Raw genomic sequence first — 21394 nt, forward strand, 5'->3', positions numbered from 1 at the left:
GGTGACAGAGACTAACAGAAGTGTTGAAGGCAAGTAAAACGAAATTTTGAACTATAAAGTGCAGTTTGTATCATTACTCCTCACAATATACCAAAATATACCAACAAATTGTCCTGCAACACAGTTGCAAATGGGGTTATAATTTCAAAATTCTTGCACTGATAGGGATAATAAATTCTCAAACATTATTTCATATGATCATTTTCATCGATCTTGAGATTTATTCCTCAACACCATTTTAATTCATTATTTTGCACCTTTTATTACCTTGAATAATTTCTTGTACTTATGAAGTAAAGGATGTTTTTGTATGTTTATGTAACTTTTGTCCAATCCTTTTACTTTACAGTAATAAAATGCATTTAAACCAATTGATAGTTAATAATAACTAACAATATCATACATTAACAAATATACCAGAAAATATTTACACTAAGGTAAGGTGAAAAAATATTTCAATAATATTAACAACTCTATATGGTCATCCTGCATCGCCCATAAAGTTACAAACCTCTCAGAGGCAACTAGTACCTGGATAGAAATGAACTCCAGTTGGACACATACCTAAGGAAGAAGAATTACTAATTTGCTTTAATTCGAAGAGAATTCTTTAGGGGACGTTGAGAGTATACTCTTCGAAACGCTGCATAAATAAATTAATAATAGTAATTGTTCTTCCATCAGATGGTTAGGTGTGAGAACTCTGGACTGGACTATATATTAGGAATAATTTATGTATCCCCAGATTTCTGTAGTTGTATTTGTCGGAGTCTGGTACATAAGACAGTCCATCTCTCTAGTAACTGTTTAAATGTGTATTTATCATGTTTCAGCCATGGAGTAGAAAACTGGGCTGGTTGATCAATCCTACAAAAACATATAAATTCAATCATTATTAAACAGTAAAAAGGTTTCTTCTGTGAGATTAACATGACAGTTGGAATGAAATGATAACCCAGCCTAACTGTGTATCCAATCTGAAGTGTTTTGTGCCATCGAATGTCCTTTTAAAGCCAGGCTACAGGTTTAAGGTATCCCTCAGGCCTTTGAAATTGGCAAAATATGTCTGTCTTCATTAGCCTTGTTGGTGCAGAAGTAGGACAGAAAAGTAGGATAGAAATGAGCTTTAATGTCCACTTGACACAAACTAGATCTTAATAATTCACTTTCGTGTGGGGATCTTAGCAGTGGGAGGAAACTGGAGGACCCCGAGAAAACCCACAAGGTTGGACAGGCGACCCTACTCCTTGTCATGTTCAAGCGGGGAATCAGAACCACACCACTTGACTCAATGTCAGACCTTTGATGTCTTGCGCACGCATTAAACCACTCCCCCCCCCTCCCCTCAGGATGTTACACCAATGAATAAGTTCTGACAATGTTTCAACTTACCAAGCTTGAATATCTTCATTTAATTGGCTACAATCTTTTAAACCTTTGGTTGCCAGGGTGATACTCTTCTGTAGTAGAGGTAATAATGTTTCTATTTGATGTTTATCATGTTCTGATACTTTACTACACAATTCTAAAATAAAAACAAACATTTCATTATAACAATATCAAAAACAATTGATTCCATCAGAAAATTATTAAATAAACAAATGAAATGAAATGGGGTTTAAGTCCTACTGTTTTGCTCTGACTGGGCTAACGAGAGAGAGAGAGAGAGAAATGGGGTTTAACGTCCACTCGACACAAACTAGGTCATTTCGGGACTAACATATGGTTTAATTTTATTTACATAATTCGCTTGCGCGTAGGGGTCTTTAGCAGTGGGAGGAAACCGGAGGACCCGGAGAAAACCCACGAGGTTGGACAGGCGACTGGGCTAACGAAGACAGGCATCGCCATGCAGCCTGCTATGTGAGAAATTTTGCCCGCACAGCAGGGCTATGGTCTACTCTTATTTCAAATTCCAACTGTCAATGGTTTTTTTTCGTGCACGTCAATGTGTACACAGGACCTTGGTCTTTCGTCCTCTCCGAATGACTATACGTTGTTGGGACCTTGGTTTTTCGTCCTTTCCGAATGACTATACGTTGTTGGGGCCTCGGTTTTCCGTCCTATCCGAATGACTGTACTGTTGTCAGATCCTTCGTCTTACACCACAGACAAGGAGAATCCACGTAGGAAAATCCAGATGAACTTTCTCGGCCAACACCGGGACCTCTGTTTTCGTACCATCCGAATGACTATACGTTGTCAGGTCCTCCGTCAGACATGGGGGAAGCAAACCAGGATCGAATACAGGACCTCCGGGTTAGAGAGCGAACGCCTCACCCACTCAGCGAACGTGGCTCCCCACCAATAAACAAGGGCTCAATAATAGTACAATACTTGAATCAGTGTCGTCAGATGTTATGAAATACTCAGGTAAAACTAGGTCATTTCGGGACTAACATGGTACAATTCTATTTCAATAATTTGTTTGCGCATAAAAAGAATGAAATAAAATATTGTGCTATTAAAATGAACAAAATAAAACAGTTTTTATTCACAAATGTGTCTTTAACATTAACATATGTTGATCAAAACAAGTATCTGCACTGATTGTGCTCTGAAAATAAATAAAACAATATTTAGGAGAACTGTCAAACCTTTATATGAATTGTGGTAAATGAGAAACTGTACAACTGTGTGAATAATAATAAAAAAAGTGAATTTGTGTATTCAACAGTTTCAAGTGCAAGTTTTACCTAAAGTATTTTCTTTTATTTGAGCTGAAAATGAAAGTCATAGGTCTGTTTAACATTGTTTACAACTCTCCATATGAGGTCAGTTTAAAGCTGTTTGAAACTCTCTATATGAGGTCAGTTTAAAACTCTCTATATAAGGTCTGTTTGAAACTCCTTATATGGGGTCTGTTTAAAACTCCTTAAATGGAATCTGTTTAAAGCTGTTTAAAACTATGCCTATAGGGCTTGTTTCAAGACTCCTACATGTGGTTTGTTTCAAACTTTTTATAAGGGTTCTGTTTGAAACTCCTTACTAGGGGTCTGTTTAAAACCCCTTACAAGGGATCTGTTTAAAACTTCCTACATGAGGTTCTTTTTAAAAATTCTTATAAGGGGTCTGTTTAAATTCAGCAGGTGAAGATAGTAGAAAGTTTGAACAGGTCCTGGGACAGATTTTATATAAAGCAAGACTGAACTCATTCTCGGTATCTCAAATGATATCATTCTCTTCTACTCCACTAACCTTTGGGTCCATCCACCAGGGAGACACATAGTCAACTTATCCACCCTTGATACTTCTGCTCACACTGATCAGCAGTGAATTTCCGCTAGGCCGCTACAATCACTGATAAGGATGACATCAATGCGACTTAATGAGCCAGAAATATTAACTTTATTCCTGCGACAAATTAAGTTCTAAAACATTTTTTTTATGTATTGGAAAAATAAATGAAGGCGTTTGACGTATTTGTAGGTAAAAATTATTTCCTATTTAGTGTAAATTGGTATTAAAATGACTAAAAGGCAGCTTTTCGCCCGAAGCAGTAACGTCTTATGTAAACGATGCACGCGCCATTCAGCCAATGATTGATGCCGCGTGCTGTGACGGCACGTGTTAAGGCAGTCATCCTTGAAAGAAATATTACTAGTCTCGTAATTCTCTGTGAAACAGATTGACTTCTGCTATATTTTATCGATCAATTTAGTGGCAAAGGGAAGTAACTCAAATTTTATTGCAACTAAGATTGGTTCGTATAATCAAGCTACGAACAAGGGCAGATATTTTGAATTCGTGAAAACCCCGTGAATGGACCCAGAGGTGAATGGAGTAGAACAGAACAGTACCACTGGGGATACTGAGATTGGGCTGAACTAGGGCATATTTATATGCAAAGAGTTTATAATAACAGTATGGTTAACAGAAACAATCACTACATTGAAGATACCTATAGATAATGGAATTTTATGTTATATGCCAGGTTCGGAGAACAGGTAAATGTAAACTGTTGAACCAAATATTTTCGGGGGGGGGAGGGGGAGAAAAATGGGTTTTAAAGTCCATGACCATGGGACTAATATATTGTTCAATTTTATTTTAATAATTTGCTTGTGCATAGTGTCTTTAGCAGAGGTTGGAAACCGGAGGACCCGGAGAAAACCCATGAGGTTGGACAGGTTTAGAAAAGGAGACTAGACATACATAGAGAAAACGAAGGAGGATAGGCAGGCAACCCTACATCTTGTCACATACAAGCTTTGGATTAAAACCATACCACTTGATTCATTAACAGACCTTACGATCTAAAACATGCACAATAGACCACTAAAAATATTCAGAACTGAAAATTGATCATTATAAAAAAAAAATATTATTAATTTCCAAGATGAAAACCCGCAGTCATACATACCTGTAATATTTTCTATGGTATCTATTCTATCTTGAAGACCATAAACTCGTCTACTGGCTGTATTCTGTGAAACCATTAAACTTTTATAACTATCTGTTTCTGTTTTCATACTTAAACACCATGGTAACAAACATTCTGGTGCCTGAAAACATTGTTTATAGTTTAGAGAGAGAAAGGGAGAGAACTAGGATTTAGGGTCAATTGTCATTTCAGCACATCATTATTAAATTAAGTTGCCTAGGTACAGGGATCTATGTGACAGGAAATCAGAGAACCCAGAGAAAATACATGTTTTAATTCCCATGTACAAGCCGGGGATCAATTTACCGTTTATAACAAAAAACAAATCATTTTTATCATGAAAGATGAGAGAGACTGGCAACAAAAGCGATGTTAACAAAAGAGGAATAATCATAGTCCCAACTCTACAGATCGCAATGCCTACGGAGTAAAAGCAGCAGGTGCAAGGATAACAACATTATATAATGATGTCATTATACAAAGCTCTCTAACTAAACATGAAAACAAGGATTTTACCATTCAACAGCTTCCATTCAATGTATTTAAATTTTATATTTGAGTATTTATTTTCCCATAACAATGAATTAAATTATTTCAATGACACTCTTCAAAACTGGTGTTTATATTTATCGCAGAGAGAGAGAGAGAGAGAGTGAGAGAAATGGGGTTTAACGTCCACTCAACACAAACTATATCATTTCGGGACTAACATATGGTTCAATTTTATTTCAATAATTCGCTAGCGCAGGAGGATCTTTAGTGGTGGGAAGAAACCGGAGGACCCAGAAAAACCCACAAGGCTAGACAGGCGACCCTACTCCTTGCCACATACAAGCAGGGATACAAAACCACGCCGCAGGACTCAATCGACCACCCACCCCCCCTTTATCTCACAGACTAGTCCTTAAATCAATCATACCTTATAAGTCGGAAAGTGCAAATGTTTTATCAAAGTTTGTAATGGTTGCCTGGAGGCAATACAGGCTGGATGATGGTAATGATTTATAGACAGGTCCAATCCAGACACTTTATTAGCACTGGAAAATAGAGAGAAAAATATATGTTCCTATACAAAATCAAGATTTGTAAAAGGTGTAAAAACATGTCCAATTAAAATCAGGTAGGCAGAGACTTGCCCATCTAGATACAGGTATAAACAAATTGTTTCAATGGGATTTAGTAACTGAACCATACATTAAATACAGTAGAGATAATATAGAGAATTACCCATCTAGATACAGGCATATTAAACATGGTTTAGATATGTAGAGACTTACACATCTAGATACAAGTATATTACATATGGTATAGATCATGTAGAGACTTACCCATATAGATACAGATATATTAATCTAGATACAAGTATATTACATATGGTATAGATCATGTAGAGACTTACCCATATAGATACAGGTATATTACATATGGTATAGATAATGTAGAGAGTTACTCATATAGATACGGGTATATTAGACTATGTAGAGATAATGTAGAGACTTACCCATCTAGATACAAGTATATTAAATACGGTAGAGATAATGTAGAGAATTTATCCATTTCTTGTGATACCCTGTTTTTAAGACCATCAGTTAGTGTTTTGGTATCTGAGTGATGAGAAGTTAGAGAATTCTTAATGTAGTTAGATATCTGAAAAAGTTAATGACAAATTCAATATCTGAATGGGAAACACTAGTAATGTCATCATTATCTATATTTTGTTACAATACATAATTAGATTTACTCATTTAAAAATTTAGAATAGAATTGTATGGAGTTTAAAGTCTCATCACAACAAATGAAATGAAATGGGGTTTAATGATACATTCTCACGAAAGTATTTATAGGGTAGTAATTTCCAATAAAAGTATGGCAAATTTTGTTTATATGGAAAGTAGGGATGCCCAAACCTACTAGAAAAATATTGGATTCCATAAAAAAAATACCAATGAGGCAAGCACTGGGCAATAATGTCAGGGTATCGTTATCGAATGGTTAGGCGGTTTTGGAAACATTGAGGGGGTTTACACGTACAACAGACACTGCAATTAAATATCAGAAAAAGAAGTAAGCAGAAGATAATCCAAGAATTTACTTAGACTTCAATATGTATTGTGAATGGACAATAAGTAAGGACAAATACATTCTGAAAATGGGCCCTCCCTCAATCAAGTTACATGACAAATAGGGCTTCTAAAAATAGATTTTTTATATCTTGGGGTATTTTCTCGTGAATACAATGATTTGAGAGGGATTTGAAGCAAATTTTTAATTAGTTTGAATATATTTTTAGTCCAAATATATCAAAAAATCAAGGCCTTTATCGTTCTACTGTTCTGCTCCGAAATGGGCTAATGAAGAAGGGCATACGCCATCGAATTCCAACTGTCAAGAGTTCTTTTACGTGCATGCCAATGTGTACATGGGACCTTTGTTTTTCGCCCATCTGACCGACTATACGTTGTCCCTTTCCAGGCCCTCCGTCCTACACCACTGACAAGGGGGAACACCACCGTAAATCCTGATGAACTTTCTCGTCCTACACATGGACTCCGGGTTAGCGAGCCAACGTCCTACTCACTGAACCACTGTGGCTTCATTCATCACAACAATACTTCAGTTAATTAGGTTCTAACATTAGGGTATTTTTCACATCATTGGTTACGTTTGCATGGGGAGGGAGGAATTTTACATTTCAAATTCAAATTGCCAATGGTTTTTTTTTTACATTCACGTTATCTGTACATTGGTGGACATAATATTTTTCTCCGTTCGACTGATAAGGCACACTTTTCTTGTTTAGCCCACAGGCACCAACACTGACAGGTGAGGAACTGGGATTGAAAAATCATAAAGGTTTTCATCTCGGGTTTCATCTTGGACAATCCTGATCGGAGGCCAAACATATACTCATTAACCATCTCCTATATTACCTCTGTTTGCTGTGAATCAAGACGAGATCTTGAATTTAAGTTTTGTTTGGCTAAAACACGAATTAGGTTCTGTTTCTGTTCCTGTAAATAGAAAACAATCAAAAATAATAATAAACTAATAACAGGAAAGGGGCAAAAATAACAAATTCTCTATTCACATTTCGAATTATCTGGAATATATAAATAACTTACAGTCAGATCTTTAAATGTTTTAATCTTGTAGAATTTGGCCTGTAGTATTTCTTTTTCCTGTATTCCTTTACTAATAGATTCTCGTAATTGTTCTGCCTCTGATAGAGAACAATGGAGACCAGATCTATCCGATGCAAGAGCCAGATTTGTATCAATTAGATTTCTGAAATAAAGAAGAATACAAGAATTATTGTCTACAGTGTCTGATTTCTCACTATGATCTTTGCCTCTTTCTTTGTGTTTTGCGTGTGTACAGACAGACTACAGTGTACATTTAAGTTCCCAATATACTATATACAAAAGCCCCTGTACTAAAGCCCCAACATAAACCTGTTGTATACAAAAGCCCCAACATGTACATTGTACATAAAATTTATCAAAGCTCCAACATGTAGATAAAATTTATCAAAGTCGCAAAATTTACATAAAATTTATCAAAGCCCCAACATGTACATGTACATAAAATTTATCAAATCCCAAAATTTACATAAACTTTATCAAAGTCCCAAAATGTACATACTATATCAAGGTCCCAAAATGTACATACTATATTAAAGCCCCAAAATGTACATATTATATCAAAGTTCCAACATGTGCATACTATATTAATGCCCCAACATGTACATACTATATTAAAGCCCTACCATGTACATGTATACATACTATATCAAAGACCCATCATGTACATACTATATTAAAGTCCATAGATGCCAGAATAAAGGCTAATCATGGAGCAAAAATGGAAGAATTCTAACTTAAAATATGGCAATTTCAAGTTTCCATTGATTTCATACCACCATAATAAAACAAGAAGGCCAAATAGTTTATTTCAAGGTATCTTACTATTGGGTTAAATATTGGGTTTCTTACCTTGCTAACTGCAATTCTCCAGGTTTATCCTGAAATTTCTGTACAAGTATTTTATCAATATTTTGTTTTATTTCTTCCAATTGTTGTCTGCTCCGCCATGCTTGATTCTTATATTTCTCGGATTCAAAAAATCTGTTGACATGTTTTACTTGACCTTCCTGTGAAATAAACACAAACATCATCAAACAAGAAAAATGTAAGTAATCTGATAACAACAGACATCATAGTGTTGAAATGTAGGAAAAATCCTTTTTAAGGATAAAAAGCTGAATTTTTGCAGTTTAAGTACGCTTATGGCTGTGTGCATGCTTCAGATGCTTTAGTTGGTCACAAGCTTAAATTCAATAAACTTATGAAGAACTTATGTCCATTTGAATTAGCATTTTATTTATGTTAAAGATGTTGATATGGTTTCATATAAAACAACAGTCAAGATGATGTGAAAATGCTTCAAACATCACAGTTTTAGTGAAATGTAGCTGGTAATTTCAGGTAATCAGCTTCATTCCATTTACTCAGGAAGATCATTGCTAATATAAATATTATAACATAACGTGTATATCCCCATTAGAAAGATTGCCATCCCTTTGGGTTGTCAAATGCATTTACTTTACCAGACATGCCAAAACCCAAGCTCAACCAAAATAAAGCTGTTTTGTGGTATATAACTCTAACAGATCTTTTTGACGAAGCAAACACATTACAAAATGTATTTATGCATCACCCCATCCCCATTTTAGAAATGATATAAAAAGTAACATACCTCTATTAATTGTCTAACACTATGTAGAGCAGTTGAAGGCAATGATACATCAGTTAACTCCCCTTGTTCATACTGAAATCTACAATTAACAAATTATATGCACATGAATGAATGAATGAAATGGGGTTTAACGTCCTACTTTTCTGCTCCAACTGGGAGAATAAAAACATACATATGCCATACAGTGTGCTATAAGGGAAATTTTGCCATTACAGTGGCACTAAAGCAGAGCTGGGTTCTCTGTTTCACACGAATGACTATACATTGTCCCTTGCAAGACACCCAGTCCTAACCCACAGACAAGGGGGAACCATGTCCACAAAAAACCAGATGAACTTTCTTGGCCAACACCGGGTTCGAACACAGGACCTCTAGGTTAGCAAGCCAACGTCTTACTAATGTAGACAACATGTATAAAATGATAAACAATCACATAATCAATGTAGTCTGTTGAGTGTCAACAACAAATTTTTTAAGACGAAGGAAGAGATGATGAACATGATGAAAAATATTAATCAGATAAATGAAAATGCTCCACTTTTTAACTCACCTTAAATTTTCTGCATCTTTTCTGATGTTTATTTTATTTGTTCTATCTCGAAGACTGAGTGTAGCATCTTGTGTATTTGTTATTAAAGAACTGACTATCTGTTGTGTTCTAAACTCTGATAAAACTCGCTCTACGTCACTCCATAACTGATCTTTATTTTGATGACTGGAATTCAGATTAAAACATAATTTATACAAACACTTCATTAGGACGCTGATTAAGCATGGGGTCTTATTCGCAAGATTTTTAGAGGACTGATAAGTTATTGCCAAACACAGACTAAACCTTAATTATTCATGAAAACATCTACTAAACTTTTTTTTTTTTTAAGAGAAATGAAATCTTAGCACTAATTTTAGCTTGTAGCCAATCAAAAGGTTGCATCCTTAAACTATTTTAGATTAAGTTTTTTTGAATATGAAAAATACAACACAATTTATATAAAAAATAACAATCACAAGTGTGTACACATATTCCACAACATATTGACAAGTGTTCTCTTATCGTTTTCAAGCACAAGGTAAGAGTAATTGTATTCAGTACTTACAAAGTAGTTTTATCAGAAGTGAAAGAACCTTGTAACGTTTCATTAAAAAAACCTTCAAGTTTTTCACACGTTTCACGAACATTTTTCTGAATAGAAATAAATAAAATAACAATAAAATAAATCATTTGAATTTCCTGTAAATTTATAACAGAATAATATCAATAAGATGACCACAGTACAGACAGACAGTACAAGCAAACATACAGTACAGACATTTAAACAAACAGGCAGTACAAAACAAAACAGATAGTACCAAAAAAACAGATAGTACTAAAAAAACAGATAGTACTAAAAAAAACAACCCAAAAACGGATAGTACAAACAGGCGGTACAAAAAAACAGATAGTACAAACACTACAAAACAAACAGTACAAACAAAGAATACAAAAAAAGAGAGTACAACAAATAGATAGTACAAACAGACGGACAGTAACAAAAAATAATACAAACCAACAGACAGTACTAATTAACAAACACACACACAAACAGAACCAATTAACATACACAACCAGTGAGAGAATGAAAAATGGGCTTTAACTTCAGTCTATATAAACTAGTTCAATTTTGGATTGTATATATTGTATATCTTCATTTCAATAAACAAGACATAAATCCCATTACCGGTTATTGCAATAATCCACTTATGTGTTCAGTGGAAGGAAACCAGAGGATCTACAGAAACCCCACTTGGTAAGGAGGGCTTTCTTTTCTGGGATTGAAACTAGAACATTTTACTCCTTGACTGACCACCTGATCTAAAGCCATGTGTAAGACCACTCCCCCACCTCTCCTATGCACAAGTGTAGAAGCATGTTGTTAAAAATAATTTTTGTATTATACTTACAGCACTGACAGTTTCCAGACCTTTATCACCTGTATCACATGGTTTAGATTTGGTGACAAATAATGGTTGACCAGATGATTCAACACTACAATAAAACATAGTCAGTACAGTAAAACTGCAGTGAAATAGTCAGTAAAGTAAAAATAGAATTGATAAAGTAAAATAAGAGTCCAATCGAGTGAAAACAGTAAAAATAGTCAAACAGAGTGAGTACAGTATAAATAGAGCCTGTACAGTAAAATTATAGTTGAATAGTCAGTACAGAAGAAAAGAGTCAAAACATATGAAACAAATAGAGTCAGTACAGTCAAAATATATGTAACAAATGCAACAGTTTGGTTAATGAAGAAGGGCATAGGCCAGGTCGCATGCTATGAGTGAAATTTTGCTCCGACAGTGACGCTTCATCTTACCCTTACTTTGATTTCCAACCTGCGTGGGATCTTTAACATAATGTCAATGGTATACACCCAGGTGACAAGTTCACAAAGCATTCTCAGACTTAAGTTAAGAATTTACTGAACTTTCGATCACTGTTTATGAGAAATATCTTTGATCAAGAAACACAAAACTTTACACATAGTTTCTGATTGATGTATTTGATACATTATAACAACAAAAGTTTTAAAAAGGGCTATATTCAGTTACAATAAGGCGTACAATTTTGAGTAAATTCTTAACTTTGTGAACTCAGGGTCAGACATCTGTTTTTGACAACTGTCTACGACTGTGTGTTATATAACAATGGTAGCTAGCAGTGGAGATCTTTCTTGAACTCAAACTGAGGATCTGTTCTGACTTGTTCATAGAACTATATTTGTCAATAAAAAAAGAAAGTATGACATACTGTAATTTTTCCGTAATGGCTTTGGCCTTGGCCTGTATTTTCTCACTGAAGTTGTCGTAATTTAAAACTGTTTCACTGCATTGTCTGGAGAAAACTTCTAATAAACATGATTTTTTATCTAAATCTTCTACTTCATCCACAGTTGATTTATATTCATGTTCTAAAAAAAAAAATAAACACATTCATCAACTCAAATTTATTACAAAATAGTGAGTGTATACAATCAAAAAAAAGTTGATGACTTGACACATGACATGTTGAAAGCATATAGCTAAATGTTATGTTATGAAGTGTGGTTATGTCTTACATTTCTGCATGAACTGGACTAATAATAATAAAGAGTCCTATGTGGGAAATTTGTCCAACTGTCAAGAAGAAATGGAACAACTAGACACTTTTCCTTGTCATGCACCAAATTGATAAAGTAAAATAAGACTGGAAGATCATGAGTTAGTGTCTTACTAACTGAGACATGCAAAAACATATAACAAACAATTTCTAATGTACGTGGTCTTAATACATGTATATGATGTCTATTCAAGTAAGAGTAGTGATACTTTGCCTCAATAAGCATACATGTAATGCATCATGAAAAGGTAAACAATTTCCTGCTTCATTCATCAAACCTTTAAAAAAACAACTCATATTTTACCTGTCCTAAGAATATCTTTTTCTAGTCTATGTAAATCATTTTCTAGATGTTTGACATCAGAGTTACAATTAGTGACCTGACCGCTTAAATTGGTTCTCTCTTCAAACAACTCTTCCTTCCTCTCATTGAACTTCGACCCCGGTTGAAGCTGAACAGCATATCTTCTGTGCCTTTGATGACCTTTTCTAAAATTCTTATTAAGTGGAAATAATGAAGATGTATATATTTATCCAGATTAAATAATGAATTTATTATAATAAGCATACACTGTCTAAAACATGTACATGACACCTGTTATTATTAATAAGGAATTTAATCATAAATCTGTTTGTGTATAATCTTAAAGGATACAAGGCCAGGTTTCCTTTCACTTTTTTCACTGTTCTACAAAAAAATAAGAAAACAAAATTACAAAATTCATACAATTAACTCAGTTTGATACATTTTTTAGTTTGGCAAGAGACACAATACATGTAGGTTGCCTGTAAAAAGCTTCACTAGCTAGAGCTAGCTAAATTTTTGAGAACAATTTTCTTTTTGAACATTAGGTCAATGGTTTTACATTGAAATATCACACTGATTCACCAGTGCTATTTAAATTTACTGAAATTGTATGCAGGGTCTGTGTCCTGCTCTAAACCACACTGGTATGTATTCTCAATAATTAGCAAACTGATTCTTCACTGTAAAGTGTTTGCTGAATCCATAATGTGACAAACCCTTGCATATTGTACAAAAGTACCCGTACAAAAGATTTAGTAATGATAATTATAATATAAGCCTACTTACTGAACAGAATAAACATTATCTGTAACAAATTTCCAGATTTCAGCCATTGGTCCTCGACAGATACTACAAGAATAAATAGATGTATATGAAATTAATATAATCATAATGTAACACAATGTACATTTTAAAACATTCTGACATACACATTGAAAAAGAAAAACGTAAACAAAAAGGAAAAATAAATTACACATTATTGGTCAGACCTACAAATTGTCAATTATGCCTATCAATGATCATGTGCTTAATTAGTTGAACATGCTGTCTTTGTAGTTCACTTGTATGCATACATGTACGTATCTCAGAAATTGTAAACCCACTAGATTAGATGAAGGAAAGAAAAATACAATTCTTGCCAATAGTTTTTATTTTATTTATTATCTAATTTATTTCACACCTGATCCCAAATAATGAGTTATCAATTAATGCTGTACCATATGTTTAACCACACATTAGTAAAATATTGCATTATTCCGATTTTTCTAGATCGCTGCAGCACAATCGTACCTTACATGTTTACATATTTAAAATCCCCAGAAAAATGAGCATACAGAACATGGGTATACTGCACATTTACTGTAGAGATGATTTAACAAGAGAATCCAGAATGCCAGTTTAATGCTCTCTTAATAGTTGGAAATAATTCAACAAGACATGTCAAACTTACTCTTTGAAATCATCATATTCAGGAAGTTTAGAATTAACATATTTCCCTTGTGGATTAAACTTCATTTCATTTATTGCCCAGTCTTTTAGTTTCTCAGCCACATCTGCAACTCTTGTTTCTGTTTTCTTCCTGACAGTGGCACCAGTGGAGGAACTCATCTTAACCTACAATGTAAAAATAAAAACATCAATTCTGACAATTTACTAATCACTGTATACATGTACATGTAATTAGATGGGGGATTAATGCCAGTTAACTCGACCACAAGCAAACTCGTCCACCTGAAAAGGCTAGTTAAGTTGTCCACAAATATGAAAATAATACTTTGGTTGAGTCATCCACACACTCATGGTGTATAAGTTTGTTGCATGGCCCCAAACATTTCCTGCATGGTAAAGTACCCCTGAAGATGTGATATGAAAGGGTACACTATAAATATGCTGTAACAATAATAACAACCATTAGTTGTCGACAACATAACTAATACCTTGTGGACGACTTAACCAATGGTTGTGGACAACTTAACCGTGGACGAGTTTGCATGTGGGTGAGTTAACTGGCACCCAATGAAACCATCCATGTCAAGCATGCAAATAAGGCAGCACATGTTACTGACATTGCTGGGGCATGTGATAATGTAAGGCACAGATTTGCCAACAGAATCTCTACCAATATTTACAAGTACTACTGTGATCTTTGAATATTTACATTTGAGTTTTATTATTTTATTGAATAAGTCTAAACTGTTAGTTCTTCACAATGACTTGCCTACCTTAGTACTACTACTTAAATTAATAAATTAATGTTGTGATTTTGGCATTTGCCTTATATAATACAGGTGTCCGTCAGGATAGACGGGACTACTTCCACCTTTCCATGGAGTTCGGTACTACCAGCGGGATTTAACCTATAGGAGCTTTTACGCATGACGTATTTCCGGTGTCTATTTTTAGCCTGGCCTTTTTCAACACGGGTCTTAACATGGTAAATGCTAGGGAAAATGGGTTTTTTCCTCTTTTTCTCCTTATACAAAAAGTATTCTTGAATGCCACTCTTGTTGTAAGTTGCGTGTAGCATTCGTCATAAATTACCAATTTCAAATCGTGTCTAAATAATTTTTGTTTTGTTTTATTGACGATATACTGCGTTGTAGCAGACGATATATCTCAAGCTCGCACACGGTCCAGTTGACCGCAGTACGCAAAAGCATTACAAAGATGCATTGCTGTATGAAGCCGATTTATATGTTTTGTTTTAATTTTACTACAAACAATTAATAGATAACATCTGTTTGGTTGTAAAATGCCATGAAATAGAGCATAAGAGTAAATAATAGAATGGGTTAGAGATGGTGACCTGCGGTTCCACGAAAGAATTATTCAAGACGATATCAAAATTTAAGCACGACCGTAGCACATCTTATAAAAAAGAGAACAAATAATAATCACGATGTATAGAATGCACCGAGTCCAGTTACATATTTTCATTCAATAGTTGTTCTCTGAACCAAATACGTACTGAATTAGAAATTGATAAAATGGACACAAATGTATCGTTCTTCTTGGTTGCGGCAAGATAAACTGATTGGATTAAAATTTCACTGAGTGCCAAAAAGCTGAGCCAAGACGATTTATGTGGCGACAATTAACAGAAAAAAACGGTTTTAAAAAATATTCACAGATTCAACTTGATCGTCGTTTTATCCCATCAAGAGGAAAATTTATAAAAATGGCTGAAGTTTAACCCCGTGCACCAAACAACTATTTTATCATTGGTTAGAGCCGTCTAAACGCGGGGAAATTTACAATAGCTATTGGCTAACAGCATGCATAAACAATCTTATTTGCATATTGCATACTATTTATAGTATTATTAGCTGGAATTATTTTCAAGTCGACAGCCTCAAAGACCAACATAGTACCGTGTTTTGTGTCGAGTAGGGTAGCATGCAATGCTATAGCAGATGATAGATCAACCTCGCAAAGAACTGTCCAGTCGGCAGTTGAATGTAAATAGGATAGGCCATTTAAATCTTTTGTGTCAATAGTCCTGTAATTAATATATATATATCTGTTTGACTGTAAAATGCGTAATAAACTTGACTTAATTCTAGTTCGAGCCATGAGCACGGATCAGTCATTTACTTGTTTCCTCAATTGCAAACGGCCAATTACGGGTCTGGTAAACTTGCCGTATCTTTCCTATATCGAAGTTTTTGTAAATATCGCTTTCTGGCATCGGTCGGTAAACCTTACGCGTATATAGAAATGGCGTTCAGTTACATTTTATGTAAAAGAAGCTTACTGTACGACGGTATTTTCACAAAAAAACACACACTGGCCTATGAGTTTCTGTCTACGAATAAGGCCAGGGTCTGCGCATGACCGAAAATGATGTCAAAAGGGAAACTCGTAAAAGCTCCTATAGAGTATAAATAAGTCTAAACTGTTACATTATTATTATGAAATGAAATGGGGTTTAACGTCCTACTGTTCTGCACCTATACTGGGCTAATGAAGACGGGCATACGCCATACAGTGTGCTATGAGGGAAATTTTGCCCGGGCAGCGGCATTATCGCCTACTCTTATATCGAATTCCAACTGCCAAGGGATCTTTTACGTGCATTCCAATGTATACACGGGACCTCGGTTTTTCGTATCATCCGAATGACTAGACAGCTGTCCTTGTCAGGCCATCCGTCCTGCATCACTGACAAGGGGAAACTACGCCGGAAAATCTGGATGAACTTTCTCGGCCAATGCAGGGATCGAACACCCGACCTCCAGGCTAGCGAGTCAGTGTCTTACCCACTTGGCCACGTGATCCCCAATATAGGTCTTCACAATGAATGACCTACATCATGTAGTGTAGCGGTATTGGGTAAATCGCCCTAATAATTGGTAATTGCTAATTGATGGAATTTTACATTTAATTTTAATCATGTGATAACCAATAAAAATGTTAATAAAAAATCTGACGGCCCGGGGTTTTGGACGTTATTGTTAGTTCATTTTGTGTTGAGTATCATTTTAATAATAGGGATACCAATGCTGAAGTTGAGCCCCAAATAATGAGATGGCGATTTTGAGATTTATTTACGAGAAGGTAAGTCTAGCCGGAGATAGATTTGATATTAAAACCAAGAGATTTTACCTGTCCATACAGCTCTAAAAAAAATAATTTTTTGTAAATATCCGCGTAATTCCCACGGTCGTTTTATAGACTTCTATTTTTCAAGAGTTTCAGAAGGGAAATAACTCCATAAGAAATAAGACTTAATTATCCAGCCTCTCTTAAAGGGCGAGACCATAGATATCCTATTAAAGAGGCTATCTATGGGCTAGACCAACCATTTTCAACATGGTTTCCATAAAACTTAAATATATATTAATAAACAATCCCCTCTGTAATCTGTAACACAAAGAAAACAGTTTTTGCAAGCGAAAAATTCTTTTTTTTTTATCAAAACCTGAAATGATGTACATATAGTTGGTAAGTATATATAATTGGCGTATGTTTAGCGCTTTATTATGTTCAAACATCGTCGTTTGGATGAGAATCCCACAAAAGGGACTGTTTATTGGGATATTATAAATATGAAATTATGTTGTTTTATTTTTTTAATGCTCAATATCCTTTAAGCAAGACCTGATGTGGAACGCCACTAATTAACAGCCATTTTATCTAAAGCGGCATGATCTCACTGACCAAGAAAATAAATATATTTCATTTTGAATATAACAAACAAGAAAACCAAGTGTTGAGTATGTTTTTTTAAAGGTGTATTCGTTAAACTAATTGAATGAAAGCAGCTAAATCTTCATGATTTGTAAATTGGTAGTTTTTGCATACAGTTATAACCCAGTGATTATATATGAATGTATATAAACTGATTTACATTCAATCGTTTCACTTTTTACAGTATCATTTCTAATCATTTATGTTCGGCAAAATACGCGAAGAGTCTAAATTGAATGGCAGTCTTTGGCGTCTGGTTACTCCAGTGTACACTGGTAGTATTCTCCTGTGGGATATGGTTAGCCTCGTTCATCGAGTCGCTTCACTACATATGGCACTGAAAAGCATTCTGGCACCCGATTCGTCTGCCAATTTTAAAATTTTCATTTTGTCTTAAATATTGGATATCAGAAGCCCAACTTGACTACTTTAAATCACAGTGTAATTTAAACAAATTTATAATTAAAAATTACACTTCTCAAATTAGTAGACTACTAAAATAGCGTCTATTTTACATGTTTCAAGGAGAATTATTTTTTGAAAGTAATTTATTAAGCGAAGCCTAAACTGTTAGAATTTCAAAATTAATATGCTTATTAAACAATTGATCAAATGTTAAATATGTACATAATTTAGCCATAAGTATGATTAAGGTCAAGTTATTCCGAAAAGTACAAGTTTGTTGTCACTTTAAAGAAATGAGGTTATATTTGTTTAATTGGGAGAATCCACATAGACCATCTGCCATTGAAACGGTTGTCACAGTGTTTACGGATCGGGTGACTCGACAGTAATGAAAGCGATTTATAGTTTACAAATAGTGGGACGTAAGCATTTTTTTTTTTTTTTTTTAATTATCGTTATTCAACTTGAAGATGCATTATTTAGATCTGTAAAAAAACAACGTAATTTTCTACTTTGACTAAACAGTTATCAGATGGACTAAATCAACACTGAGATACAGATGCAGGCTAATTAAAGCGTATACGATGAATTTATTTTCTAGGCGTTCATCGTGAACATTCATTTAAATGATAAATGATTGGGGTATCGGTAATGAACCCAAGAGTTAGTCTACTCATCCCATTCCTGAAGAATAACAATCATTGCATTGAACTGACGTAATATGTTTAGTACATGTACGTCTAATGAAATTTTAGTAAAACTGACACTCTCTCCCAACACAGAAGTGTTTACCGTGTTTCATTTCTTTCCACCAGCATTTCAATTTGATTTATAATCATATATTTTTCCGCCAAAAAAGAAATAGCTCAGTTATTAGTTATCGTTTCCATTTTTAACAGTAAGATATATACATACATATACATAACATGATGATCACAAAATTCCATAAATATCTTGAGCTACCCTTCAACAGAGAACTTAAGTTATATCGCCAAATTTATATTTTGAACGTAGTTGCGGTAATAGTGATTGGCAGCGTGTGTACTGCGCCGCAACACCCACCACGCCAACAAATTGGTTGATTCCCTTGCGTTAAAATCCAGTCGTTCCGATGGGAGGAAAAAACGATTTCCCTTGTATCCATGGGTGTGCACGTAAAAGAACCCTTGACAGTTAAAATTCGTAATAAGATTAAGCCATAGCGCCGTTATCCCGGCAAACTTAGACCACCCAGGGCAGAAAAGTAGGCTGTTATACCCCGTTTCATTTCATTTCTTGTTAAGACGCCTCTTTAATGTAACATTGAGAATTATATCTAGGTAGATATGTACATGTAATACTATACGAGTTTATTTACAATTACTATCTCTAATGATAATGGTCCGATTACCAGGGAGTGTCTGACAGGCTGTAAATGCAATATCTTTAACCTACCCGTTGGTGCAGACAAATAGAAAATAAATAAAATGAAATGGGGTTTAACGTCTCCTATTGGGCTAATGAAGACGGGCATACGCCATGTAGTGTGGCTTCTCAGAAGAATAGAACATTCAAACCAATTTCATTTTAAACCATTTACATATAACATCAACAATTAAATTATTTAACGTTAAATAGCTTGCACTCAAAAATATATTGTATAAAGATAACTAAAACTGCTATTCTTCCAGGGTAAATAGCATATCTAAGGAGTGTTAATTTTCTATAAGCCTCCTCGGGTTGAATGTATCAATATGATTCTTTCGTCGAATATTACTGGAAACTGGTATGAAAGGGATAGGAATAAAGTGGGGAAGTGTTGTATAAGGGAGTTAAATAATATTCAGTTTCTTGCACTGTGTTTCAGATTGCTCATCGCCTTCAATGATCGAGAGAGATTGGTAACGTCCTTCTATGTGCATGTCAATAGGCCTACGGAGCATCGATTATTCATGTATCCGAGCGACAAGACGTTGTTGCTTGCCAGATTCCACATCCTGCATCACTAACAAGGCGAAAACCAGCGGAACTTTCCTGGGCTCTACTGTACTAATAAAGACGGGAATACGCCTGCCATGATGCCACTGCTTAGGCCTACCATTATGCTATGAGTGAAACTGTGCCCGGATAGCGGCGCCACGGCCTACTCGTATATCGAAGGGTTATTTTAGTTGCATTCCAATGTGTTCACGGGACCTCGGGTTTACTCCCATCCGAACAATAATACCGTACAGAACAGAATAAGGAACATGGCAGATAAATGAGAGCACATCACAAGCAGGCTGACCTATTGCACACATATTATATATAGTTCAGCCACTCGCCCCCAACCCCAACAAACGAATTAATAGAAACGATAAATTATTCATTCTTATGGGCAAACACACGCCCCTTTAACCACATCAAATATAAGCATGAACCTTAAAATATAAGGTCCATGAAATATGTCAAGTGTGACGACGATAACATACATTAAATTGAGATGTTTACTCAAACTCTTCCATACTAGATATATGAAAGCCTAGCTTACCCAGACTGAGACCTAGCGAGCAAAAATTTACTACAGATTAGTTTAATGCTTTCGGTGTGTATAAATATAGCGATCGTCGGTTAAGCTTTTAATGACCACTGGCCACATGACCACTGGCCATCGTAGTGTGATTACATTCAGCTCAATCCGAGTAGTTAAAACTAAGATTATCCGATCTTTTAAAGATGCATATATGTAAGATTTTGATATAAAAAAAAAGTTGTCCGTTCTTGCTATAATAGTTCACAAATTGATAATGAAAATTGAATATACTGAAAATTTCATTCGAATTACTTTATTTTGAGCGAGGTTACAGGTGTTGGAAGATGTATAGTTGCTAGACAAGCGAGACATAGTCTGGACTATCGATTAGATCGTTAAATTTGTAAATCTAGCGGGCGTTCTAGGAGGTTGATTATTGGCTTGAGCCAAATTATAGGTCTGCATCGTTAAGTAATATATGATACCGGGAAAAAAGTGTTTGGCAGGGGTTTATTTTATATATTGACTATGGGCCACGAATTTAGACCACCAGTCCATCCAAACCATCTATAGCTGGCGAGACTTTGGGGATTTTTCATAAACACGATACACTTTTTCTACAGCTTTGGTCTTTATTCTTTTACGACCTCATTGGTGTTTGGATGGAAGGGTAGGTGGGGTAGCTTCTTGATCTGGAAGTTCTGCAAGAATGCTCTAAACCAGCTC

At 34.9% G+C, this 21394-nt stretch overlaps 1 protein-coding gene across 2 annotated transcripts; it reads right to left on the minus strand.

Annotated features, from left to right (window-relative positions):
- Positions 1-305: 305 nt before the first annotated feature.
- On the minus strand, positions 306-14197 carry LOC126829268 (uncharacterized). Of its 2 annotated transcripts, XM_050559036.2 has the most exons (18): positions 14033-14197; positions 13369-13431; positions 12931-12963; positions 12580-12764; positions 11928-12087; positions 11081-11165; positions 10237-10322; positions 9690-9854; positions 9140-9218; positions 8377-8534; positions 7507-7669; positions 7315-7395; positions 5886-6031; positions 5304-5421; positions 4364-4505; positions 2697-2720; positions 1393-1525; positions 306-867 (listed from the first exon to the last, which is right to left on the minus strand). In XM_050559036.2, exons 1-18 carry the CDS (start codon positions 14188-14190, stop codon positions 732-734), a joined length of 2115 nt encoding a protein of 704 aa, XP_050414993.2. In that variant the 5' UTR covers positions 14191-14197; the 3' UTR covers positions 306-731. The 2 variants fall into 2 exon arrangements, with proteins under 2 accessions (XP_050414993.2, XP_050414994.2); XM_050559037.2 differs by lacking the exon at positions 2697-2720 and having other exon boundaries at positions 308-867.
- Between the last annotated feature and the right edge of the window lie 7197 nt (positions 14198-21394).

Source organism: Patella vulgata, chromosome 8 (assembly GCF_932274485.2).
Source record: "Patella vulgata chromosome 8, xgPatVulg1.2, whole genome shotgun sequence".
Taxonomy (NCBI): domain Eukaryota; kingdom Metazoa; phylum Mollusca; class Gastropoda; family Patellidae; genus Patella; species Patella vulgata.

Bases quoted from the DNA above. Each gene is read 5' to 3' on its own strand.
- LOC126829268 (XM_050559036.2), bottom strand. From the start codon at position 14,190: ATGAGTTCCTCCACTGGTGCCACTGTCAGGAAGAAAACAGAAACAAGA. The intron at 12,964-13,368 runs GTAAGTAGGCTT...ATTTTTTTGTAG, and splicing joins GATAATGTTTATTCTGTTCA to AACAGTGAAAAAAGTGAAAG. The intron at 6,032-7,314 runs GTAATATAGGAG...TAACTTTTTCAG, and splicing joins TTGATTCACAGCAAACAGAG to ATATCTAACTACATTAAGAA.